Source organism: Rhinopithecus roxellana, chromosome 12 (genome assembly GCF_007565055.1).
Source record: "Rhinopithecus roxellana isolate Shanxi Qingling chromosome 12, ASM756505v1, whole genome shotgun sequence".
NCBI classification, from domain to species: Eukaryota; Metazoa; Chordata; class Mammalia; order Primates; family Cercopithecidae; genus Rhinopithecus; species Rhinopithecus roxellana.
The window spans coordinates 47,171,240-47,193,988 of NC_044560.1; the positions used below are offsets into that span (position 1 = coordinate 47,171,240).

Below are 22,749 nucleotides of genomic sequence, written 5' to 3' on the forward strand. Positions count from 1 at the left end.
CGGGGCGGGGCGCCGGGGTGGCGCGGGGGCGGGGGAGGGAGCCCGGGGCTGCGGGAGGCGGGCTCCAAGGAGGGAGGACGGTTGCCATGGCTGTTTCTGTGCAGGTGAATTCCTGCAGGGCGCGGGATGGCCAAGGGCCTGGGAAAAGTGGGCTGTGGGAGCGGGGGAGCTGATGGGACCGCGCTTGGTGGGGACAGCCGGCACTGACGGGGAGGGAGATCCGGACAGACCGGTGTGGTTGGAGGCCTGCGTGGAGAGCGAGACCCAAGATCCAGGAAATTGGGGAGGATATCAATGAAAGCGTTCGGTCAATCCGCTTAACACCTTGCCTTTTTGCCCCTTTCCTTTCTTGTTCTCTCATCCCTCGTTTTCTATATCCGCTGACGCAAAATAAAATATTCTAAAACGTGTAAATGTGGGAGTCATTATTTTCTTCTCATTTAGTGGAAGGAAGAAATCCAGCAGTATTTGCCTGCCGAATGCTGGGTGCTAGCTTATGCAATATCTCAATTACTCTCTGAAGAAACTAATGAGGAAACCGTGCACCAGGTAGGTTGACTGGCCCAAAGTTTGGAACACAGGCAAGGCATTTTGACTCTAAATACAGTGATGATTTCACTATACATTAATTTTCTTTTATTTGTGTATCACACCTTCGAGAAAAATATACCCCGATGGTATTCTTCCACTCCCTTTAATAACTTTAGACTTTTGATGATAGGGGTTTTACTTGCCTGATACAGTCCACACATTAACGATAAAGAGAATCAATCTTCAGGTATCTTATTCATAGAGTACATACAGTAATTGTTAAACACTGTGATTGACTCTGGGAAGATGTGTAAAATGGTATCCTTGTCCCCAGGAAGATGAGGAATAGATACAAAACAACTACAACATAAAGACTTTTAGACCGGGCACGGTGGCTCACGCTTGTAATTCCAGTACTTTGGAAGGCCCAGGCGGGTGGATCACCTGAGGTCAGGAGTTCGAGACCAGCCTGACTAATACGATGAAACCCCATCTCTACTAAAAATACAAAAATTAGCCAGGCGTGGTGGATGCCTGTAGTCCCTCTACACAGAAGGCTAAGGCAGGAGAATCACTTGAACCCAGGAGGCAGAGGTTGCAGTGAGCCGAGATCCGGCCGCTGCACTCCAGCCTGGGTGACAGAGAGAGACTGCAATGCAAAAACAACAACAACAAAAATGAGCCTGGAGTGGTGCTGTGAGCTTGTAGTCCCAGTTACTCTGTGGGGCTGAAGTCGGAGGATCACTTGAGCCCAGGGGTTCAAGACCAGCCTGGGCAACAGAGCAAGACTCCGTCTCAAATAAATAAATAAATAGGCCGGGCGCGGTGGCTCAAGCCTGTAATCCCAGCACTTTGGGAGGCCGAGACGGGCGGATCACGAGGTCAGGAGATCAAGACCATCCTGGCTAACATGGTGAAACCCCGTCTCTACTAAAAATACAAAAAAACTAGCCGGGCGACCTGGCGGGCGCCTCTAGTCCCAGCTACTCGGGAGGCTGAGGCAGGAGAATGGCGTGAACCTGGGAGGCGGAGCTTGCAGTGAGCTGAGATCCGGCCACTGCACTCCAGCCTGGGCGACAGAGCGAGACTCCTTCTCAAAATAAATAAATAAATAAATAAATAAATAAATAAAATTAAGATCATGCACTTGGTGCTTTATAGTTTGCTTCCTTGTTTTAAAAGAAATGTAACACTTGTTAGGCATGGTAAGAAGACACACAATATCAGCATGGTTCCTGTTTCTTAGGAATTAACAAACTACTGAGGGAAATAATGTTAGGCAAATTACCAAATGGAAGCCAGACCTCAGAAAATGAAGAGATCTATTATGTTTTTTGAAAGCCTGGGTTAGAACTTAAACAGATCTTAACCAGAGTCAGATTAATTTAGGTAAAATGGAAAAGGAAAGGCTTTCCAAGTCAGAGGGGCAAAATAAAGAAAGTTGGAAATCAGGTGGGAAAAGGGAGAGGATCGAAAAACTACCTGTCAGGTACTATGCTTATTACCTGGGTAATGAAATCTGTATATGAAACCCCCATGGCACACAACTTGCCTATGTAACAAACCTGGTTTTGTTGTTGTTGTTTTGAGACAGAGTCTCGCTCTGTTGCCCAGGCTGGAGTGCAGTGGTGCGGTCTCAGCTCACTGCAACCTCTGCCTCCCTGTTCAAGCCATTCTCCTGCCTCAGCCTCCCGAGTAGCTGAGATTACAGGTGCCAGCCACCACACCCGGCTAATTTTTTGTATTTTTAGTAGACATGGGGGTTTTATCACATTGGCCAGGCTGGTCTCAAACTCCTGACCTCGTGATCCAGCCGCCTCAGCCTCCCAAAGTGCTGGAATTACAGGCGTGAGCCACCGCGCCTGGCCTACAAACCTGTGCATGTAGCCCTGAACCTATAATAAAAATTAAATAGGAAAAAAAAGAAAGGTGGAGACCAATTATCTCAAAGAATCACCTTGTGAATATTGGTATCTTCTTTTTATTTTTATTTATTTATTTATTTTTAAAATTGAAATTGAATCTCACTAATGTTACCTAGGCTGGCCTCAAACTCCTGAGCTCAAGCAATCCTCCTACCTAATATCCTTCTTGAAAAGCTGAGAATACAGGCACACACTACCACATCTGGCTATTGAGCCTCTTCTTTATTTATTTGTTTATTTACTGTAGAGAGAGGGTCTCACTATGTTGCCCAAGCTACTCTCAAACTCCTGGCCTCAAACCATCCTCCTGCCTCAGCCTCCCAAAGTGCTGGGATTACAGGCATGAGCCACCATGCCTGGCCTCTTCTTTATTTTTTATGTATTTATGTAATTAATTAATTTTTTTTTTTGAGACAAGGTCTCACTCTGTCACCCAGGCTGGTGCACAGTGGTGCAATCATGGCAGCCTCAAATTCCTAGGCTCAAGCAATCCTCCCACTGCAGCCTCCTGAGTTGCTGGGACTACAGGCATGCACCATCATGCCTGGCTTGCTTGCTTATTTATTTATTTATTTATTTGTTGAGATGGGGTCTTGCTGTTGTCCGCTCTGGCTGGAGTGCAACTGCAACCTCCGCCTCCCAGGTTCCAGCAATTCTCCTGCCTCAGCCTCCTGAGTAGCCTACATTACAGGCACCCGCCACCACACCCAGCTAATTTTTGTATTTTTAGTAGAAATGGGTTTCACCATGTTGGCCAGGCTAGTGTCAAACTCCTGACCTCAGGTGATCCACCCACCTCGGCCACCAAAAGTGCTGGGATAACAGGCATGAGCCACCACACCCAGCCTGCCTCTTCTTACTTTAATATTAAATGATGTTGTGAACATATTCCCCTTTTTTCAAAAAGTTATGTAATTTTAAATTGACCATGAAACCAAGTCCAAACTCCTTTTCTTGCTATTCAAGGCCCTTTAAACTCTCCCCTTCTTGCTGACTCTTTTTTTTTTTTTTTTTTTTTTGAGACAAAGTCTCGCTCTTGTCCTCCAGGCTAGAGTGCGATGGCACGATCTCAGCTCACTGCAACCTCCGCCTCCCAGGTTCAAGTGATTCTCCTGCCTCAGCCTCCTGAGTAGCTGGGATTACAGGTGCCCGCCACCCCACCTGGTTAATTTTTGTTTTTTTAGTACAGACGGGGTTTCACCATGTGGGCCAGGCTGGTCTAAGAATTCCTGACCTCAGGTAATCTGCCTGCCTTGGCCTCCCCAAAGTGCTGGGATTACAGGCGTGAACTACTGCACCCGGCCCCTTCTTGCTGACTCCAACCTAATCTGCACTTCACCTCTGGAGGATCTTACTCTGAGCAAACTTATCTATTCCATATCCATGGATCACCAATGGCTTTTCTGTTGGTTTCTTACCCTCTTTCCCCTGCCTGGAATGTTCTGTAAGCCCTACCCTCCCTCTAGAGCTAGACTCAAGTCTCACCCCTTCTGAGAAGCTGCCTCCCTGACCACTCCAGGAAACATCATCTCTATCAGTTTTAACCTGATTTTCTCTACATTTCTGTGCTGTTAATTAATTTTACCTCACCAACCACCTGTCTTCCTTTGTGTTGTTAATTAACTAATTAATTTTTTCAGGCCAGGTGTGGTGACTCACGACTGTAATCCCAGCACTTTGGGAGGCTGAGGCAGGTGGATCACCTGAGGTCAGGAGTTTGAGACCAGCCTGATCAACATGGGGAAACCCCACTAAAAATACAATAATTACCCGGGCGTGGTGGCACACACCTGTGGTCCCAGCTACTCAGGAGGCTGAGGCAGGAGAATCGCTTGAACCCGAGAGGCAGAGGTTGCAGTGAGCTGAGATCTCACCATTGCACTCCTGCCTCGACGACAGAGCAAGACTCCAACTCAAATAAAAAAATAAAAATAATAAAAAAATGGAGACAGGGTCCCACTCTGTTGTCCATGCTGGAGAGCAGTGGTGAGATCGTAGCTCACTGCAGCTTTGAACTCCTGGGCCCAAGCCATTCCCCCATGTTAGTCTCCTGAGAAGCTGGGACTAAAAACATGCACCACCATGCCCAGCTAATTTTTAAAATTTTTTTATATTTAGAGACAAGGCTTCTCTATGTTGTCCAGGCTGGTCTCAAACTCCTGGGCTCAAGGGCTCCCAAAGTGCCTTGGCCTCCCAAAGTGCTGGGATTACAGGTGTGAGCCACTATACTTGGTCTCTTAATTTAATGTGAACTTTTTTTTTTGGCTCTCACTTGGAATTTAAATTTTTAAAAATTTATCCAATAAATTTTTAAACAAGGTTTAGCTGTACCAGAAAACACTTATCTCTGAGAATCCTCAAGAGTGACTTTTTTTGGCCAAGCACGGTGGCTCACGCCTGTAATCCCAACACTTTGGGAGGCTAAGGCGGGCAGATCACAAGGTCAGGAGTTCGAGACCAGCCTGACCAACATGGCAAAACCCTGTCTCTACTAAAAATACAAAAATTAGCAGAGCGTAGTGGCACACATCAGTAATCCCAGCTACTCAGGAGGCTGAGGCAGGAGAATCGCTTGAACCCAGGGAGGCAGAGGTTGCAGGGAGCCAAGATCATACCACTGCACTCCAGCCTGGGTGACACAGTGAGACTCCATCTCAAAAAAAAAAAAAAAAAAAAAAAAAAAAAAACAACAACAACAACAACAAAAAACAAAGAGTGTCTTAAAAAAAAAAAAAGAGATGCGGTCTCACTCTGTTGCCCAGACTTGAACTGCTGGGCTCAAGTGATCCTCCAACCTCAGCCTCTCAAGGTGCTGAGATTACAGGTGTGAGACACCATGCCCAGCCCAAGATTGTCTTAGTCATAGAATGATGAAGAAAGATGAATTTTTAAAAGTACAAGCTCTTGTCAACCTAAAACTACAACAGGGAGAGATAATCCAAAGACAATGAATTTGTCAACTGAAGAAAAAAATCAAGCTTTTAAAGAATTAAAGTTCGTTTTATTCAGAAGTCTTGGGGAGTGGGACACAGTGGCTCATGCCTGAAATCCGAGGCCTTTGGGAGGTCAAAGCAGGAAGATTGCTTGAGGCCAGGAGTTTGAGATCAGCCTGGGCAACATATTGAGACCCGCCTGGGCAACATATCGAGACCCTGTCTCTACAAAAAGTGGATTAAAAAAAAAGAAAAGCCCAGTTTCGTGGTGCATGCTTATAGTTCCAGCTACTCAGGAGGATCCCTTGAGCCCAGGAGTTGGAGGCTGCAGCAAGCTATGGTTGCCACTACACACCACAGCATGGGGGACAGAGTGAGACCCTATCTCTACTTGTCTTTAAAAAAATAAAGTTATAAAATTTTGGCCGGGTGCGGTGGCTCACACCTGTAACCCCAGTGCTTTGGGAGGCCGAGGCAGGTAGATCAACAGAGGTCAGGTGTTCAAGACCAGCCTGGCCAACATGGCGAAACCCCGTCTCTACTGAAAAAATATATATATACAAAAATTAGTCAGACGTGTTAGCGGGCGCCTATAATCCCAGCTACTCAGGAGGCTGAGGCAAGAGAATTGCTTGAACCTGGGAGGAGGAGGTTGTTGCAGTGAGCTAGATCATGCCACTATACTCCAGCCTGGGTGATACAGACTCTGTCTCAAAAAAACAAAACAAAAACAGTTATATTGAGGATTGCAGACAGAGGCCTACAGAAGAGCAGGAACAGTCCCTCTGAGAGGTGCTGTCAGACTGGTCTGACACAGTATTATAACCCACTGCTTACATACAGGTGGAGGAGGTTCAGTACATGCAAAACCACATCAAAGTTACTCAGAAGTTACATTAAAGCAGAATCACACCAAGGTTTGAGTGTAAAAATACATCTAGTTATAGATAACTTAGGCATAACCACTAACCCCATCAGATGTGGTCTTATGTGTAAGAAAAGAAAAGACAAGAAAAGACAAGGGTCATTTATCCTTTTTTTTTTTTTTTTGAGATGGACTCTCGCTCTGTCGCCCAGGCTGGAGTGCAGTGGCGCGATCTTGGCTCACTGCAACCTCTGCCTCCCTGGTTCAAGCAAATTCTCGTACCTCAGCCTCCTGAGTAGCTGGGATTACAGGCACACGCCAAAATGCCCAGCTATTTTTTTTTTCTATTTTTAGTAAAGGTGGGGTTTCACCATGTTGGCCAGGCTGGTCTTGAACTCCTGACCTCAAATGATCCACCCGCCTCAGCATCCCAAATTGGTGGGATTATGGCACGAGCCACCACGCCCCGTGGGTCATTTATCTTTTAAGGAATATAGTGACTCAGACAAGAGATGTGGCGGGCCGTGTGCTCTATCCTGTTTTGTCTTCAAAGCGTTTTTCCAAAGAGCTGTAGTCATCACAGAATCAGGGCTTTATGAAATTATGCTAGCAGGCAGAAATAAGCAACTATGACTTCTTACATTTGCTACTTGGTCTCACAAAGTTATTTAGGAAAAAGCAGAAACATTGCAATGGGAAATGTGTGTGCCATGGCAACCACTTGCACATTTGGGGAGGTTGAGGTAAGGGGAAGCTTTTAAAGGCAAAAGAAGTACAGAAGGACAAGTAAGTTGTTTTGAAACAAAGGCAACATTGTTTACCGAGGCTTATTTCAAGTCACTTCTTTTGTTTGTTTGTTTGAGATGGAGTCTCGCTCTGTCGCCCAGGCTGGGGTGCAGTGGAGCGATCTCGGCTCACTGCAACGTCTGCCCCCCGGGTTCCAGCGATTCTCCTGCCTCAGCCACCCAAGTAGCTGGGTTACAGGTGCCCACCACCATGCTCAGCTAATTTTAGTATTGTTAGTAGAGATGGGGTTTTGCCATATTGGCCAGGCTGGTCTCAAACTCCTGACCTCAGGTGATCCACCCACCTCGCCCTCCCAGAGTGCTAGGATTACAGGCCTAAGCCACTTCTTTAGGAGAAACAGTGTATGGGGCAAGTGTTATATTTCTGGCTGTCTTTATGCTTCATGCAGCCCTTGGCTGAAGTTCTTGTTACAGGCATATAAAAGGGTCTCAGAGAGAGTCTTTTTTGTAATATTTTTTTTTTTTTTTTTAGACAGGGTTTTACTCCCATAGCCCAGGCTGGAGTGCAATGGCATGATCTTGGCTCACTGCAACCTTGGCTTCCTGGGCTCAAGTGATTCTCCAGGCATGTGCCACCGCACTCAGCTGCTAACTTCATCTTTATATTTTTTATTCTCTGAAACCAGAAGATATGAACTTGACTCTTGACTCCTTCATTTCCTAAAATAAAACCTTGCCAAGTTACTTAACCTTTCTCATTCTCATTAGTGAAACTGCAGTGCTCACTTCATATGGTAGTTTTGAAGGTTAAATGAAGGAATACATGTATTGCACATATCTGGCACAGAGAAAGTGCTTAATAAGGCCGGGTGCAGTGGCTTATGCCTGAAATTCCAGAACTTTGGGAGACCGAGACGAGTGGATCGCCTGAGTTCAGGAGTTTGAGACCCGCCTGGCCAACATGGTGAAACCCTGTCTCTACTAAAAATACAAAAATTAGCTGGGCGTGGTAGAGGGCGCCTGTAATCCCAACTATTTAGGAGGCTGGGGCAGGAGGATCGCTTCAACCTGGGAGGCGGAGGTGACCGCACGATGGCACTCCAGCCAGGGTGACAAGAACGAAACTCCATCTCAAAAAAAAAAAAAAGAAAGTACTCAATAAATGAAGTAGCACATACATGGGAACAAGTATGACAGACACTGGTGACCACAAAGAGAAAGCCAAGACGGTAGTACGTAAAGTGAGGCCACAGCAGATGGACGACCTGAAAACATCACGAAGAACTTTAGGTTATAAGAGTTTATCTTTCATCTCTAAGAAATTAAAGAACCACTAACATTTTTTGAATAGGATTTTGAATACAATTTTGAAGATGGTATAGGAGTTTCAGCTACTCAGAAGGCTGAGGCAGGAGGATTACTTGAGCACAGGAGGTCAAGGCCACAGTGAGCTGCATTGGTGTCACTGTACTTCAGCCTGGGTGAGAGAGCAACACACTGTTTCCATAAAAAATTTAAAAATATTAAAAAGGTACACGTTATTTAAAAAAATAAAATATTAATCTGGAAGAAGTGTGCAAAATGGATTGACAAAGTTGGGGAAAGGGCCTGGAATAAAATAGAGGAACTAAGAGGTCACTATAGCAAGGTACAGAGGAAATGATGAATGCCTGAAAGAGAGTGAAAAGTGTGTGATTAAATAAAAGAAGGAACACTTACAGATATCAGTTGCTTATGATTAAAGGTATTAAAGGAGAGCGAGGGGGAAACTGAAGGGTAAAAATGATTCCAAGTTTTGAACCTGACAAAAGGGATATTGGTTGTGAAATTGAGAAAAGCCAATTTATTTTGTTTTGTCCTGTTTTTTTTTCTTTCTTTTTTTTTTTTTTTGAGAAGCAGGACTTTGATAAGTCAGTTTTAGGTCCTCTATTTGACATTCAAGATAAAATGTACTTGGCATATAAAAGTAGGCCTTATTAAGTGGTGAATCACAGTTAATTTAATTTTTGATGGTGGGCAGTTAGATTAGTGCACCGAAGGGAGGACACAATCACAAATACCGGGGAGTCAACAGCATGGATAGAGTCAAATTTCAAATGTTGTGAAGAAGGGTATAATAAAGATCTAGCAGAGCCCTAAACTTACGAATTTATCACCAGAGAAAAAGATCACAGCCACAGCACATCAAGCACATCACAGTCAAATAAAAAAGAAAGGTTTGGCCAGGTGTGGTGGCTCATGCCTGTAATCCCAGCACTTTGGGAGGCCGAGGCGGGTGGATCAGGAGGTCAGGAGTTCAAGACCAACCTGGCCAAGATGCTGAAACTCCATCTCTACTAAAAATACAAAAAAAAAAAAAAAAAAAAAAAAAAATTCGCCGGGCGTGGTGGCAGGCACCTGTAATCCCAGCTACTCAGGAAGCTGAGGCAGGAGAATCACTTGAACTCGGAGGGTGGAGGTTGCAGTGAGCCGAGATCATGCCACTGCACTCCAGCCTGGGTGACAGAGTGAGACTCTGTCTCAAAAAAAAAAAAAAAAAAAAATTAGCCGGGCCTGGTGGTGGGTGCCTGTAATCCTAGCTACTCGGGAGGCTGAGGCAGGGAGAATTGCTTGAACCCAGCAGGTGGAGGTTGCAGTGAGCCGATATTGCACCCTGCACTCCAGCCTAGGTGACAGTGTAAGACTCTGTCTCAAAAAAACAAAAACAAAACAAAACAAAAAAAACAAAAAACTATTTGAGAGGAAGAATCTTCTACTTAATGTTTCTGTCCTAACTGTGGAAACAGAAGTTAGGCTGGTTCCCTCGGAAAGTTTTGCTACAGTGCAGAACTATCTGTTAATGTAATCAGTTGCATGTGAAAACCTTAGGAATGAAAAGATCCAATGTATAGAGATCCAAGATGAGAGCCCTTGAATCCCACAGGAAGCTACATTTCAGGCTTCACTTGTAATCCTTTTTCCTTATGTTTCTGCACAACAGTTTCCACCTTGGTTTGTACTATTTATGTCCTTTGCTTTCTATACAATTCTATAGAACTTTTATGTGACAAACAAATTAGGCATTGTAAAGACTGAGATTTAAGTTCTTACTAAATTTAGACAATGCATTGATCATGTGATCAGAGACTGTGTTTGCAAAGAAATAAAGTAATATATTTTACTGAGCCATGAGAAAATAGATTAAGGGGCAGTAAGAAGGGACAGTTTTTTTTTGTTTGTTTTTTTTAAAGACATTGTCAGTTCAAGAGTCAAAAGTTTTGTGTTGTTTCTTTACTTTCACGGGGAAACGTTTTTAGTTTACATACTGTAGAAAAGTATAAATATAATCATATATAATGGGATTAATCAGTAAAGAGACCCAGGCACAGTGGCTCAAGCTTGTAATCCCAGCACTTAGGGAGACTGAGGAGGGTGGATCACCTGAGGTCAGGAGTTTGAGACCAGCCTTGCCAATATGGAGAAACCAAAATACAAAAATTAGCTGGGAGTGGCAGTGGGTGCCTGTAATCCCAGTTACTCAGGAGGCTAAGGCAGGAGAATCACTTGAACCCAGGAGGCGAAGGTTGGAATGAGCTGAGATCTCACCATTGCACTCCAGCCTGGGTGACAAGAGTGAAACTCCGTCAAAACAACAACAACAAACCAGCAGAGAAAGCATTTTCAAAGAGTTAATTCAAAATCTACTTGGAAAATGACAAACACAAATATCAGCAATATTCTTGCAGTCAGCAGAAAAACATCTAATTTTGTCATAATCTCAATAAACTCAAACTAGAAAGTTGCATCCTTTAACCTCCCAACTTTCTTTATATTGTATTTTAAAAATCAGCGCTGGGCAAGGTGGCTCATGCCTGTAATCCTAGTACTTTGAGACACGGAGGCAGGAGGATTGCTTGAACCCAGGAGGTTGAGACCACCCTGGGCAACATAGAGAGACCTCATCTCTACAAAAAGTGAAAAATTAGCCAAGCGTGGTGACACAGGCCTGTGGTCCCAGCTACTCAGGAGGCTTAGGCGGAGGATGGCTTGAGCCTGGGAGATCAAGGCTGCAGTGAGCTATGATGGTGCCATCGCACTTCAGCCTGGGTGATAGAGTGAGACCTTGTCTCAAATTTAAAAAACAAAAATCAAACCAGAACATTTTAATTTTAAAAAATTTAAAATAATTTATTTTTTTCCCCACCATTCTAGGCTCTACAAACCAGAATATTCTTTTTTTTTTTTATCTTACAATTTCATTGCATGCTTTTATTTTTATTGTCATTTACTAACTGGTAAATGAATTCATCTCTTCATTTTTATACTTTCTGTGTCATTTTTTACTGAATATGCCTTTTGTAAATATCATATAGCAAATTTTATGTAGTCAACAAATATTTAAAGAGTACTCACTATATTATCAATCATATTTTTGTTTGTTTGTTTGTTTGTTTGTTTTTGAGACAGAGTCTCGCTCTGTCACCCAGGCCAGAGTACAGTGGCGCAAACTCGGCTCACTGCAACCTCCGCCTCCCAGGTTCAAGTGTCAATCACATTTTTAAAAATTATTATACTTTAAGTTCTGGGATATATGTGCAGAACGTGCAGGCTTGTTACATAGGTATACACATGCCATGGTGTTTTGCTGTACCCATCAACCCATCATCTACATTAAGTATTTCTCCTAATGCTATCCCTCCCCTAGCCCCCAACCCCCTGACGGCCCTGGTGTGTGATGTTCCCCTCCCTGTGTCCATGTGTTCTCAGTGTTCAACTCCCATTTATGAGTGAGAACATGCAGTGTTAGGTTTTCTGTTCCTGTATTAGTTTGCTGAGAACGATGGTTTCCAGCTTCATCCATGTCCCTGCAAAGGACATGAACTCATCCTTTTTTATGGCTGCATAGTATTCCATGGTGTATATGTGTCACATTTCCTTCATCCAATGTATCATTGATGGGCATTTGGGTTGGTTCCAAGTATTTGCTATTGTGAACAGTGCCACAATAAACACGTGTGCATGTGTATTTACAGTAGAATGATTTATAATCCTTTGGGTATATACCAGTAATGGGATTGCTAGGTCAAATAGTATTTCTGGTTCTAGATCCTTGAGGAATCGCCACACTGTCTTCCACAATGGTTGAACTAATTTACACTCCCACCAACAGTGTAAAAGTGTTCCTATTTCTCCACATCCTCTCTAGCATCTCTTTCCTGACTTTTTAATGATTGCCATTCTAACTGGTGTGAGATGGTATTTCACTGTGGTTTTGATTTGCATTTCTCTAATGACCAGTGATGATGAGTTTTTTTTTCATGTGTTTGTTGGCCACATAAATGTATTCTTTTAAGAAGTGTCTGTCCATGTTCTTGGCCCACTTTTTGATGGGGTTGTTTGGTTTTTTCCTTGTAAATTTGTTTAAGTTCTTCGTAGATTCCAAACCAGAACATTCTAAAAGCATCAAAATGGTAGTCAAAATGCAAAGTTACTGTCTTTTATTACCAGCTAATATGTGTAACAGACATTCTGATCCTTAGTCTTGGACTTCTTAAACAAAAATCATGGGAGGCCATTGTTTGAAACTGAGTTCCTGCACTAGGCCCCCAAATACCAGATCAAACCAAAATGGACTCACTCATGCTAAATGCCACATGCTCAACTGAAGGTTTAAGGAAGCAGATAGGTCCCCAAACAGACCAATTTTTCCTGAAAGCAGGAGATTCCAGTCTATATGAGTCTCCATAATAAGAAAGTCCCCTCTGCTTTAACCCTTAAAAAAAACCCTACAAACCCCTTCTTTTTCTTTTTTCTCCTCCTCCTCTCCCTCCTCCTCCCCCTCTTTTTTTGGAGACAGGGTCTTGCGCTATTGCCCAGCCTGGAGTGCAGTGGCACAATCATGGCTCACTGCAGCCTTGAACTCCTGGGCTCATGTGATTTTCCAGGCTCAGCCTTCTGAGTAGCTAGGACTAGAGGCATGCCTAGGCAATTTTTTGCTTTTTGTAGAGATGGAGTCTATGTTGTCCAGGCTAGTCTTCGAACTCAAACTCCTGGACTCAAGTGATCCTTCCACATTGGCCTCCCAAAGTGTTGGGGAGCCACCGCGCCCGGCCTCCAACCACACATTTTTCTGTTGCTGTTTCTCTGTTCCCACCTTACAAAACCCACTGTTTTACTATTGCCCAGTGCAAGTTTTCTTTCTAGTGTATAGAATGAAGGCTGCCCCACTTCTTGAATTGTGACTAAAAGTTAATTAGATATATAACTGAATTTGTTGTAATTTTGCCTTTGACAGGTTTTTTTTTTTTTTTTTTTTTGAGACAGATTCACTCTTGTTGCCCAGGCTGGAGTGCAATGGCGCCATCTTGGCTCACTGCAACCTCCGCCTACCGGGTTCAAGTAATTCTCCTGCCTCAGCCTCCTGAGTAGCTGGGACTACAGGCGCATGCCACCACGCCCAGCTCATTTTTGAATTTTTAGTAGAGACGGGGTTTCTACATGTTGCTCAGGCTGGTCTCTATCTCCTGATCTCAGGTAGTCCGCCTGCCTCAGCCTCCCAAAGTGCTGGAATTACAGGCGTGAGCCACTGTGCCTGGCCAGATTTTACCTAATCCTTGCCTCCTAACCGTATCATAAATTTCATCTCAGAATAGGGTTGAGGGATGGTGTTAAGCTGTATATTGTACACTTTATTGGCTTTTCTGTTTGGTTTTTGTGTGTGTTTTTGTCATTGTTGTTGTTTGTTTGTTTTTGAATCAGAGTCTCGCTCTGTCACCCAGGCTGGAGTGCAGTGGGCACGATCTCAGCTTACTGCAACCTCTGCCTCCCGGGTTCAAGTGATTCTCCTGCCTCACCCTCTCGAGTAGCTGGGACTACAGGCGCCTGCCACCATGCCCGGCTAATTTTTTTTTTTTTTTAAGTACAGACAGAGTTTCGCCATATTGGCTAGGCTGGTCTCGAACTCCTGACTTCAGGTGATCCACCCGCCTCAGCTTCCCAAAGTGCTGGGATTACAGGTGTGAGTCACTGCGCCCGGCCGGTTTTTGTTTTTTAAATTCAAGGGTTTTTTTTTTGTTTTTTTGTTTGCTTTTTTGAGACGGAGTTTAGCTCGTTACCCAGGCTGGAGTGCAGTGGCGGACCTGGGTTCACCGCAACCTCTGCCTCCCGGGTTCAAACGATTCTCCTGCCTCAGCCTCCCGAGTAGCTAGGACTACAGGCGCCCCCCACCATGCAGGGCTAATTTTTGTTTTAGTAGAGACAGGGTTTCGCCATATTAGCCAGGATGGTCTTATTTCCTGACCTCAGGTGATCTGCCTGCCTCGGCCTCCCGAAGTGCTGGGATTACAGGCTGAGCCACCACGCCTGGCCTAAGTTAAAGTTTAAAGGTTCGTTTTCTAGGCTATACACTGCAACTTCCGCCTCCTGGGTTCAAGTGATTCTCCTACCTCAGCCTCTGGAGTAGCTGGGACTATAGGCGCGTCCCACCACGCAGGGCTAATTTTTTGTATTTTTAGCAGAGTCAGGGTTTCACCGTGTTAGCCAGGATGGTCTTGATCTCCTGACCTCATGATCCGCCCGCCTTGGTCTCCCAAAGTGCTGGGAATACAGGTGTGAGCCACCGCGCCCGGCCCTAGGCTATACTCTTTTTTTTTTTTTTTTGAGACAGAGTCTCGCTCTGTCACCCAGGCTGGAGTGTAGTGGCGTGATTTCGCCTCACTGCAACCTCTGCCTCCCGGGTTCACGCCATTCTCCTGCCTCAGCCTCCCGAGTAGCTGGGACTACAGGCGCCCGCCACCACGCCCGGCTAATTTTTTTTTTTTTTTTTTTTTTTTTTTTTGTATTTTTAGTAGAGACGGGGTTTCACCTTGTTAGGCAGGATGGTCTCCATCTCCTGACCTCGTGATCCGCCGGCCTCGGCGTCCCAAAGTGCTGGGATTGCAGGCGTGAGCCACCGCGCCCGGCCCCCAGGCTATACATTTTTAAGCAGTCACATATCCTACAAAAACTAGTAGTGTTTCAACTACTGTTTTGGGAGAATTTTAAAAATTTTTTTCTTTTCTTTTTTTTTTTTTTTTTCCCAGCCATCTGCCCTCCTTGGCCTCCCAAAGTGCCAGGATTACAGGCTTGAACCCAAACGTCAGGCCCAGGAGGAATATCTTAAGCAAAACCATTGTCCTACTACAGTAGCTAGTATGTGCTTCTAATGTAATAATTATCAAACAATTATCAAATAGTATTTAATTGTTTGTATTTTCCCTTACCAAACAGGAAGTGCTTACCTGCAGGGTTTTTGTCTCAATTTTTGAGTCTAGGGTCTAGCTTCATGCTGAGTACATAGTAAATGTTCAATTAAAAACATTTTTTTTTTCTTTTTGGAGGGAGAGAGGACCGAAAAAAAGGAAAGAAAGGGAAAACAAAGGAAGAAAAAAGAGAAGGAAGAAGTCCATTTAGAATAGGAAGTTTATAATCAGACAACTAAATTTCTCACTTAAATCATTTAAACCTGATTTAAATTATGTAAAATGTCTTAAATTAAAAATAGCGGCGGGGCACAGTGGCTCACGCCTGTATCCCAGCACTTAGGGAGGCCAAGGCGGGCGGATCACGAGGTCAGGAGTTTGAGACCAGCCTGACCAACTTGGTGAACTCCCATCTCTACTAAAAATACAAAAATTTGCCATGCATGGTGACGTGCGCCTGTAATCCCAGCTACTCAGAAGGCTGAGGCAGGAGAATCGCTTGAACCCGGGAGGCGGAGGTTGCAGAGAGCCGAGATCGTGCCACTGCACTCCAGCCTGGGTGACAGAGCAAGACTCCATCTCAAAAAATAGCGGCGGGGCGTGGTGGGTCACGCCTGTTATCCCAGCACTTTGGGAGGCCAAGGTGGGCAGATCACAAGGTCACGAGTTCAAGACCAGCCTGACCAACATGGTGAAATCCTGTCTCTACTAAAAATACAAAAATTAGCCTGGCGTGGTGGTGTGTGCCTGTAATCCCAGCTACTCAGGAGACTGAGGCAGGAGAATCGCTTGAACCCGGTAGGCGGAGATTGCAGTGAGCCGAGATTGTGCCATTGCACTCCAGCCTGGATGACATAGTGAGACTCCGTCTCAAAAAATAAAAAAATAAAAAAGCGTAGTATGACAGGGCGCGGTGGCTCTCACCTGTAATCCCAGCACCTTGGGAGGCCCAGACGGGCAGATCACCTGAGGTCGGAAGTTGGAGAGGGGTCTGATCAACATGGAGAAACCCTGTCTCTACTAAAAATACAAAATTAGCCAGGCGTGGTGGCGCATGGCTGTAATCCCAGCTACTCAGGAGGCTGAGGTAGGAGAATAACTTGAACCTGGGGGGCGGAGTTCGCAGTGAGCCAGATTATGCCATTGCACTCCAGCCTGGGCAACAAGAGCCAAACTCCATCTCAACTCCATCTCCGTCTCTGAATGAATGAATGAATGAATGAAGCATAATAATGCTGCAAAGTTGTTTTATTATGAAAATTTTAGGACCGGGCGTGGTGGCTCACGCCTGTAATCCCAGTACTTTGGGAGGTGGATCACCTGAAGTCATGAGTTCGAGACCAGCCTGCTCAACATGGTGAAACCTCTTCTCTACTAAAAATACAAAAATCAGCTGGGCTGGTAGCGGGCGCCTGTAATCCCAGCTATCTGGGAGGCTGAGGCAGGAGAATAGCTTGAACCTGGGAGGCAGAGGTTGCAGTGAGCCGAGATCATGCCATTGCACTCCAGCCTGGGCAACAATAGTGAAACCCTACCTCAAAAAAAGAAGAAAGAAAGTAAATTTAAAAACGTAGTTTATGTTTAAATATTACTTCAAATAGTTGTATGTCTTCCAGAATATATATTCCAAAATGAGCCCAGGCACAGTGGCCTCACACCTGTAATCCCAGCACTTTAGGAGGCAGAGGCAGGCGGATCACTTAGGCCAGGAGTTCAAGACCAGTCTGGCCAACATGGTGAAACCCTGTCTCTACTAAAAATACAAAAATTAGCTGAGCGTGGCGGCACACGCCTGTAGTCCCAGCTACTCAGGAGGTTGAGGCAGGAGAATCACTTGAACTAGAAGGTGGAGGCTGCAGTGAGCCGAGATCGTGCCACTGTACTCCAGTCTGGGTGACAGAGCGAGATTCTGTCTTAAAAAAAAAAAAAATTTACTTCTCATTATACCAGTGTTCTCAAAGTGCGGTCCCCGGACTAGCAACATCCACATCACTAGGGAACTCCTAGAAATGGAAATTATCCAGTCTCTCCCTACATCTTTTGTATCAGAAACTCTGAGAGCCGGGTCTGTCATTCTTTTTTAATAACTACTACAGGTGATTCAGATGCTACACAAAGTTTGAGAACCACCAAAGTGGTTGAAATGTGCTAAAGTATGGATGAAGAAGCACCACTCAAATTCAAATTTTTATATTGTTAGACAAAAAAAAAAAGATTAAACTTAACTTTAAGAAAACATTTTTTTCTCACTATTAAAGTTCCCCACCACAGAACTTTTAGAACATATAGAAATTTAAAAACAACAGATGGAGGGAAAAAGTCTTCAACTTTTCACTTAGTCATAAAATTTGGTTTCTTCTTGTTACAGTTTCCACCCCCCAAATCATCTCCCACCTAAATTGTCACTTTTTTTTTTTGTTTTTTTTAGGTGTAATGTCTTTCAGAGTTTTTAAGTTCTGTTCGTGGCAGCCTTCCAAAATCCTTCTCTAAAAAGTTACAGGAGGACATTATGTCAATTAGTAAGAGCATATAACTGAAATCTGGCAAACATCAATTTCATTCCGACTGAGTCACTTAGTGATTAAGGTCAGTGTGTTTCAGCGTCTTTGAGCCTTGTTCCTTATCTGTAAACCCAAATCCTATCAGGGCTAATTGCGATGATGTCAGGAAAGCATTGATTCCAACCTCAGGCGCCGCTGGCACTTTCAGAGGATCCAGAAGCCTCAGCTAAGAGCACGGGAATGAGAAGCGGGTGAAGCACCTGATTGCCTAAACTAGTCGTTGCCTTCCTCCAGCACTCAAAGATCAACCTTAGCTCCTTCCAAGGGTTCGAGGGGCAAAATTCGTCCCGAGGGACAGGGTACATGCATATTTTAAAACGGTCTCCGAAGCGACGGAACTTGCCTCTATACTTTGCGAGGTCCCTTTAAGAACGTCGCCCTGTTGCCCTTCTCCCTCCCGCTCCTGGGCGGAGGAGGAAGCGGAAGAGGCGAGGGAAGTGTCGGTCTCCAAGATGGCGGCCGCGTGGCCGTCAGGTCTGTCTGCTCCGGAGGCCGCGACTGCTAGACTCCTCGGTGTCCTCTGGTTCGTCTCAGTCACTACAGGACCTTGGGGGGCTGTTGCCACCTCCGCCGGGGGCGAGGAGTCGCCTAAGTGCGAGGACCTCAAAGTGGGACAATATCCTCTGTGGGGAACACCCCCCCATGGAGGCGAGGTAGAGTTGGGGTCGCAGGTGGGTCGCTGCCCTCAGGATCGGCTAGGGTTGTACTGAGTGAAAACGATAACCTGATCTGTGGCTTCTAATGACTGAAGGATCCCTGAAGGTGAACAGAGTTGTGGAGATGGCGGGGCCAGAGGCCACCCTTTGTGATTTCCTTATGATTTTACTAGTCATTGGCGCTTCCTCTTCTGATCCACTTTTTTCTTTTTCTTTTTTATCAGTGTGCTTACTTGTTCAATAAAACATGTAGATCCTGAAGTATGCCAGGCCCCATTCTAGATACTAGTAATACAAAGATGGATAGTCTCTTACCCTGGAAATGTTTGCCACCTTTTCCTAGGGGGAAGACAAGTAGTAACGATCTAGCCGATGTGTGTTGCCCGTTTATCGTTAACTTTATGTATATTATGTATATTACCTCCTGTTATCCTCACACTTCATGAGATGCTAGACTGCCAGTGGACAAATTTCTTTCTGTTTTCTTTTTCCTTTTTTTTTTGAGACAGGGTCTCGCTGTGTGCCCGGGCTGGAGTACAGTGGCGCGATCTTAGCTCACTGCAACCTCCGCCTCCCGGGTTCAATCAGTTCTCCTCCCTCAGCCTCCTGAGTAGCTGGGACTACAGGCATGCGCCACTACACCCGGGTAATTTTTGTATTTTTAGTAGAGACGGGGTTTACGCCATGTTGGCCGGGCTGGTCGTGAACTCCTGGTCTCAAGCGATCCGCATCCCCCTCGGCACGAGCCACCTCAGTGGACAAACTTCTGTTGCACTTTGTAACCTTGGATGACTTATTTGAACTCTGTTTTCTCATGAGTAAAAGCGTGGATAATTATGGCACAAACAAAGGTTTATTGTAATGTTTATGTATTATTATATTATTTGTAGAGACAGACTTCTCATTATGTTGCCCAGGCTGTTCTTCCCGAATTCCTGGGCTCCAGTGATCCTCCTGCCTCAAGTATTATTTAGCAATACTAAAGGTATATTTGTACATATGCTTATTGACTTGGACAAACTAGCAGCCTTTATTTACATGTGAATATCAACATGAGTGTATAATATGAATAGTAAAGGCATGATAATGTGTTGTGTTGGAATGTAGTCCATATTTCCTTAACTTTTTTTTACATATATTTGTAAAGATCCAAAAATAAATGATGCTACGCAAGAACCAGTTAACTGTACAAACTACACAGCTCATGGTAAGACTTTCAGAAACATGTCTTTAAAAATAATTTTAAAAACATTATTTCATAGGTCAATGTATGATCACTAAGGGCAATTAATAAATGCATTTTTTCTAAATGATAACATTATTACTCAGTTACCAGAGTAACTTAAAATTGGAGAACTAGCTAGGGGCTGTCAGTATTTAATTTAAAAAAGAATTCTACTTGTTCCGAAATGGTGAAGTTTCACCATATAAATAATAATGGGGCCGGACGTGGATGTTCCCAGATTCAGTTAGGAAAGTGTACTTATATTTTATATACTTTATTTTCCCCAAATGAATAAGCATATCATTCCCTCACATGGAAAGTCTTCCTTTTATTTTCCTTTAGCTCTCCACTTACATCATCTGTGAATACTTACCTGACAGTTCTTGGCTAGTACCATAATACCTACAAGTCCTTTATGCTTCCCAGCAACTTCATCACTATTGTTTATGTCGCTTTGATAAATGTCATTTTTATTACTTTGATTATATTACTTTGGTTTATATTTGATTATATTTGTTTGATTTGGGGTGTGTGTTTATGTGTGTGTATTTTTTTTTTTTTTGAGACGGAGTCTCACTCTGTCGCCCAGGCTGGAGTGCAGTGGTGCGATCTCTGCTCACTGCAAGCTCCGCCTCCTGAGTTCACGCCCTTCTCCTGCCTCAGCCTCCCTAGAAGCTGGGACTACAGGTGCCCGCCACCACGCCCGGCTAATTTTTTTGTATTTTCAGTAGAGACGGGATTTCACCGTGTTCGCCAGGATGGTCTCGATCTCCTGACCTCGTGATCCGCCTACCTCGGCCTCCCAAAGTGCTGGGATTACAGGCGTGAGCCACCGCACCCGGCCCATGTGTGTGTATTTAGCATTCAGTTGGCACCAAAATGATTTTTTACATGTTTATAAATTTATCACTAATTCTTAAGTGGATTCAACATTTTATTCCAGAAAACACCTAACTGGAGGGCAGGAGGGCAGACTTCTTTTGGGGCAGAAATTCTTTTCAGTTGTATAATTTCCTTTGAAATCCCCCTATCTACAAAAAAACACCCTGGAGGCTAGAAAAATACTTTTTTTTTCTCTTTTTTTGAGACAGCCAGCTGCCAGCTTCCCAGTATGAAGCGAGATGCTTGAGTTACAATAGTATTCACAGATTTCTAGCATCTTTCATATGAATGATTGAAACAACTATTTGAGAACTAACTCTTCTTTATGTGTAACTCTATTCTCTGTGTTCTGAAAGCTATGATATAAAAGACTTCGAAGTGTAAAACAGGCAAATCAAAGGATATTTATAAGTTAACTACAAAGGAAAGGATTACTTACAAAGTTCCTTTAAATGGCCAGTGGCTGAGGCAGGCGGATCACAAGGTCGGAGGTTCGAGACCAGCCTAGCCAACATGGTGAAACCCTGTCTCTACTAAAAATAGAAAAATTAGCCGGGTGCAGTGATGGGCACCTGTAATCCCAGCTACTCGGGAGGCTGAGGCAGGATAATTGTTTGAACCCGGGAGGTGGAGGTTGCAGTGAGCCGAGATCGTGCCATTGCACTCTGGCCTGGATGACAAAGCAAAACTCTGTCTCGGGAGGAAAAACATTTTCTTTAAATGTAATATATCTAAATAAAATAAATGTATACATACTAAGCAATATCTCCTATATAAGGCATATATTATTTTCTTTCTGGGAGGTCTCATTATGTCATCCAGGCTGGAGTGCAGTGGTGCCATCTCGGTTCACTACGACTTCTGCGTCCTATGGTCAAGTGATCCTCCCACCTTGGCCTCTGGAGTAGCTGGGACTACAGGTGTGCGCCACCACTCCCAGCTAATTTATTTTATTTTATTTTTTGTATTTTTGGTAAAGACAAGGTTTCGCCATGTTGCCCAGGCTGGTGTCAAACTCCTGAGCTCAAGCAATCTGCCTGCCTAGGCCTCCCAAAGTGCTGGGTTTACAGGCATGAGCCACCAGGACTGGCTTCCTGGCTTTTTTTTTTTTTTTTTTAATTGTAGAGATGAGGGTTTCTCTGTATTACCCAGCCTGGTCTTGAACTCGTAGGCTCAAGCAGTTCTCTTGCTTTGGTCTCCCAAAGTGGTGGGATGACAGGCATGAGCCACTGTGCTCAGCTAGTTGCCTTTTTTTAAAACACAGAAGCTCGTGGGCTAGCTATGGTGAATCAATTCTAAGTCCTGATTGGAGATGGATATCAAAATAGCTCATGAAACATGCTTTTTGGTTCTGACATAGGAGAAAAATATTAAGAGTTGTAAAAAGTGTGAGTTAAGTGATCTCTCTCATTCTTCTAGCCAAAATTATTTTTCCTTTGTTTTTTTCACTGGGTATATGAAGAACTATTGTAAAATTCTCAAACTATGTTTACTTTTCCTTCTTTCTTTCTTTCTTTTTTTTTTTTTGAGACAGAGTCTCTCTCTGTCGCCCAGGCTGAAGTGCAGTGGTGCAGTCTCAGCTCACTGTAACCTCTGCCTCCCGGGTTCAAGTGATTCTCCTGTCCCAGCTTCCCAAGTAGCTGGGATTACAGGCGTACACCACCAAGCCTAGCTAAGTTTTGTGTTTTTACTGCAGACAGGGTTTTGCCATATTGGCCAGGTTGGTCTTGAAGTCCTGACCTCAGGTGATCCACCTGCCTTGCCCTCCCAAAGTGCTGGGATTATAGGCGTGAGCCACTGAGCCCAGCCTAATTTTCTTCTTTCTTTTTCTTTTTTTTTTGAGACAGGATCTCACTCTGTCACCCAGGCTAGACTGCAGTGGCACCGTCCTCGCTCACTGCATCCTCCACGTCCCAGGCTCAGGAGATCCTCCCACCTCAGCCTCCTGAGTACCTGGGACTACAGGCACATGCCACTACACCTAGCTAATTTTTTGTAAATTTTGTGGGGGGTGGGTAGAGGTGGGATGTCGCCATGTTGCCCAGGCTGGTCTGGAACTCCTGGACTCAAGTGATCCACTTGCTTGGCTTTCCAAAGTGCTGGGATTACAGGCATGAGCCACGACATCTGGCTGTTTAATTTTCATAAACTAATGTTTGGGTAGTGATGAACGTGAGCAGTGTTTTACAGAGGGGAGTTTGGGGCT

At 44.4% G+C, this 22,749-nt stretch overlaps 1 protein-coding gene across 1 annotated transcript in view; it reads left to right on the top strand.

Moving 5' to 3' along the window:
• The first annotated feature begins 18,185 nt into the window (after positions 1–18,185).
• TM2D1 (TM2 domain containing 1) overlaps positions 18,186–22,749 on the top strand; it is a 40,277-nt gene continuing 35,713 nt past the window's right edge. The window contains exons 1-2 of the mRNA XM_010370671.1: positions 18,186–18,396; positions 19,570–19,643. Coding sequence (XP_010368973.1) covers positions 18,233–18,396; positions 19,570–19,643 — 238 coding nt within the window. The 5' untranslated portion in view covers positions 18,186–18,232. The remainder of the gene's footprint in view (positions 18,397–19,569; positions 19,644–22,749) is intronic.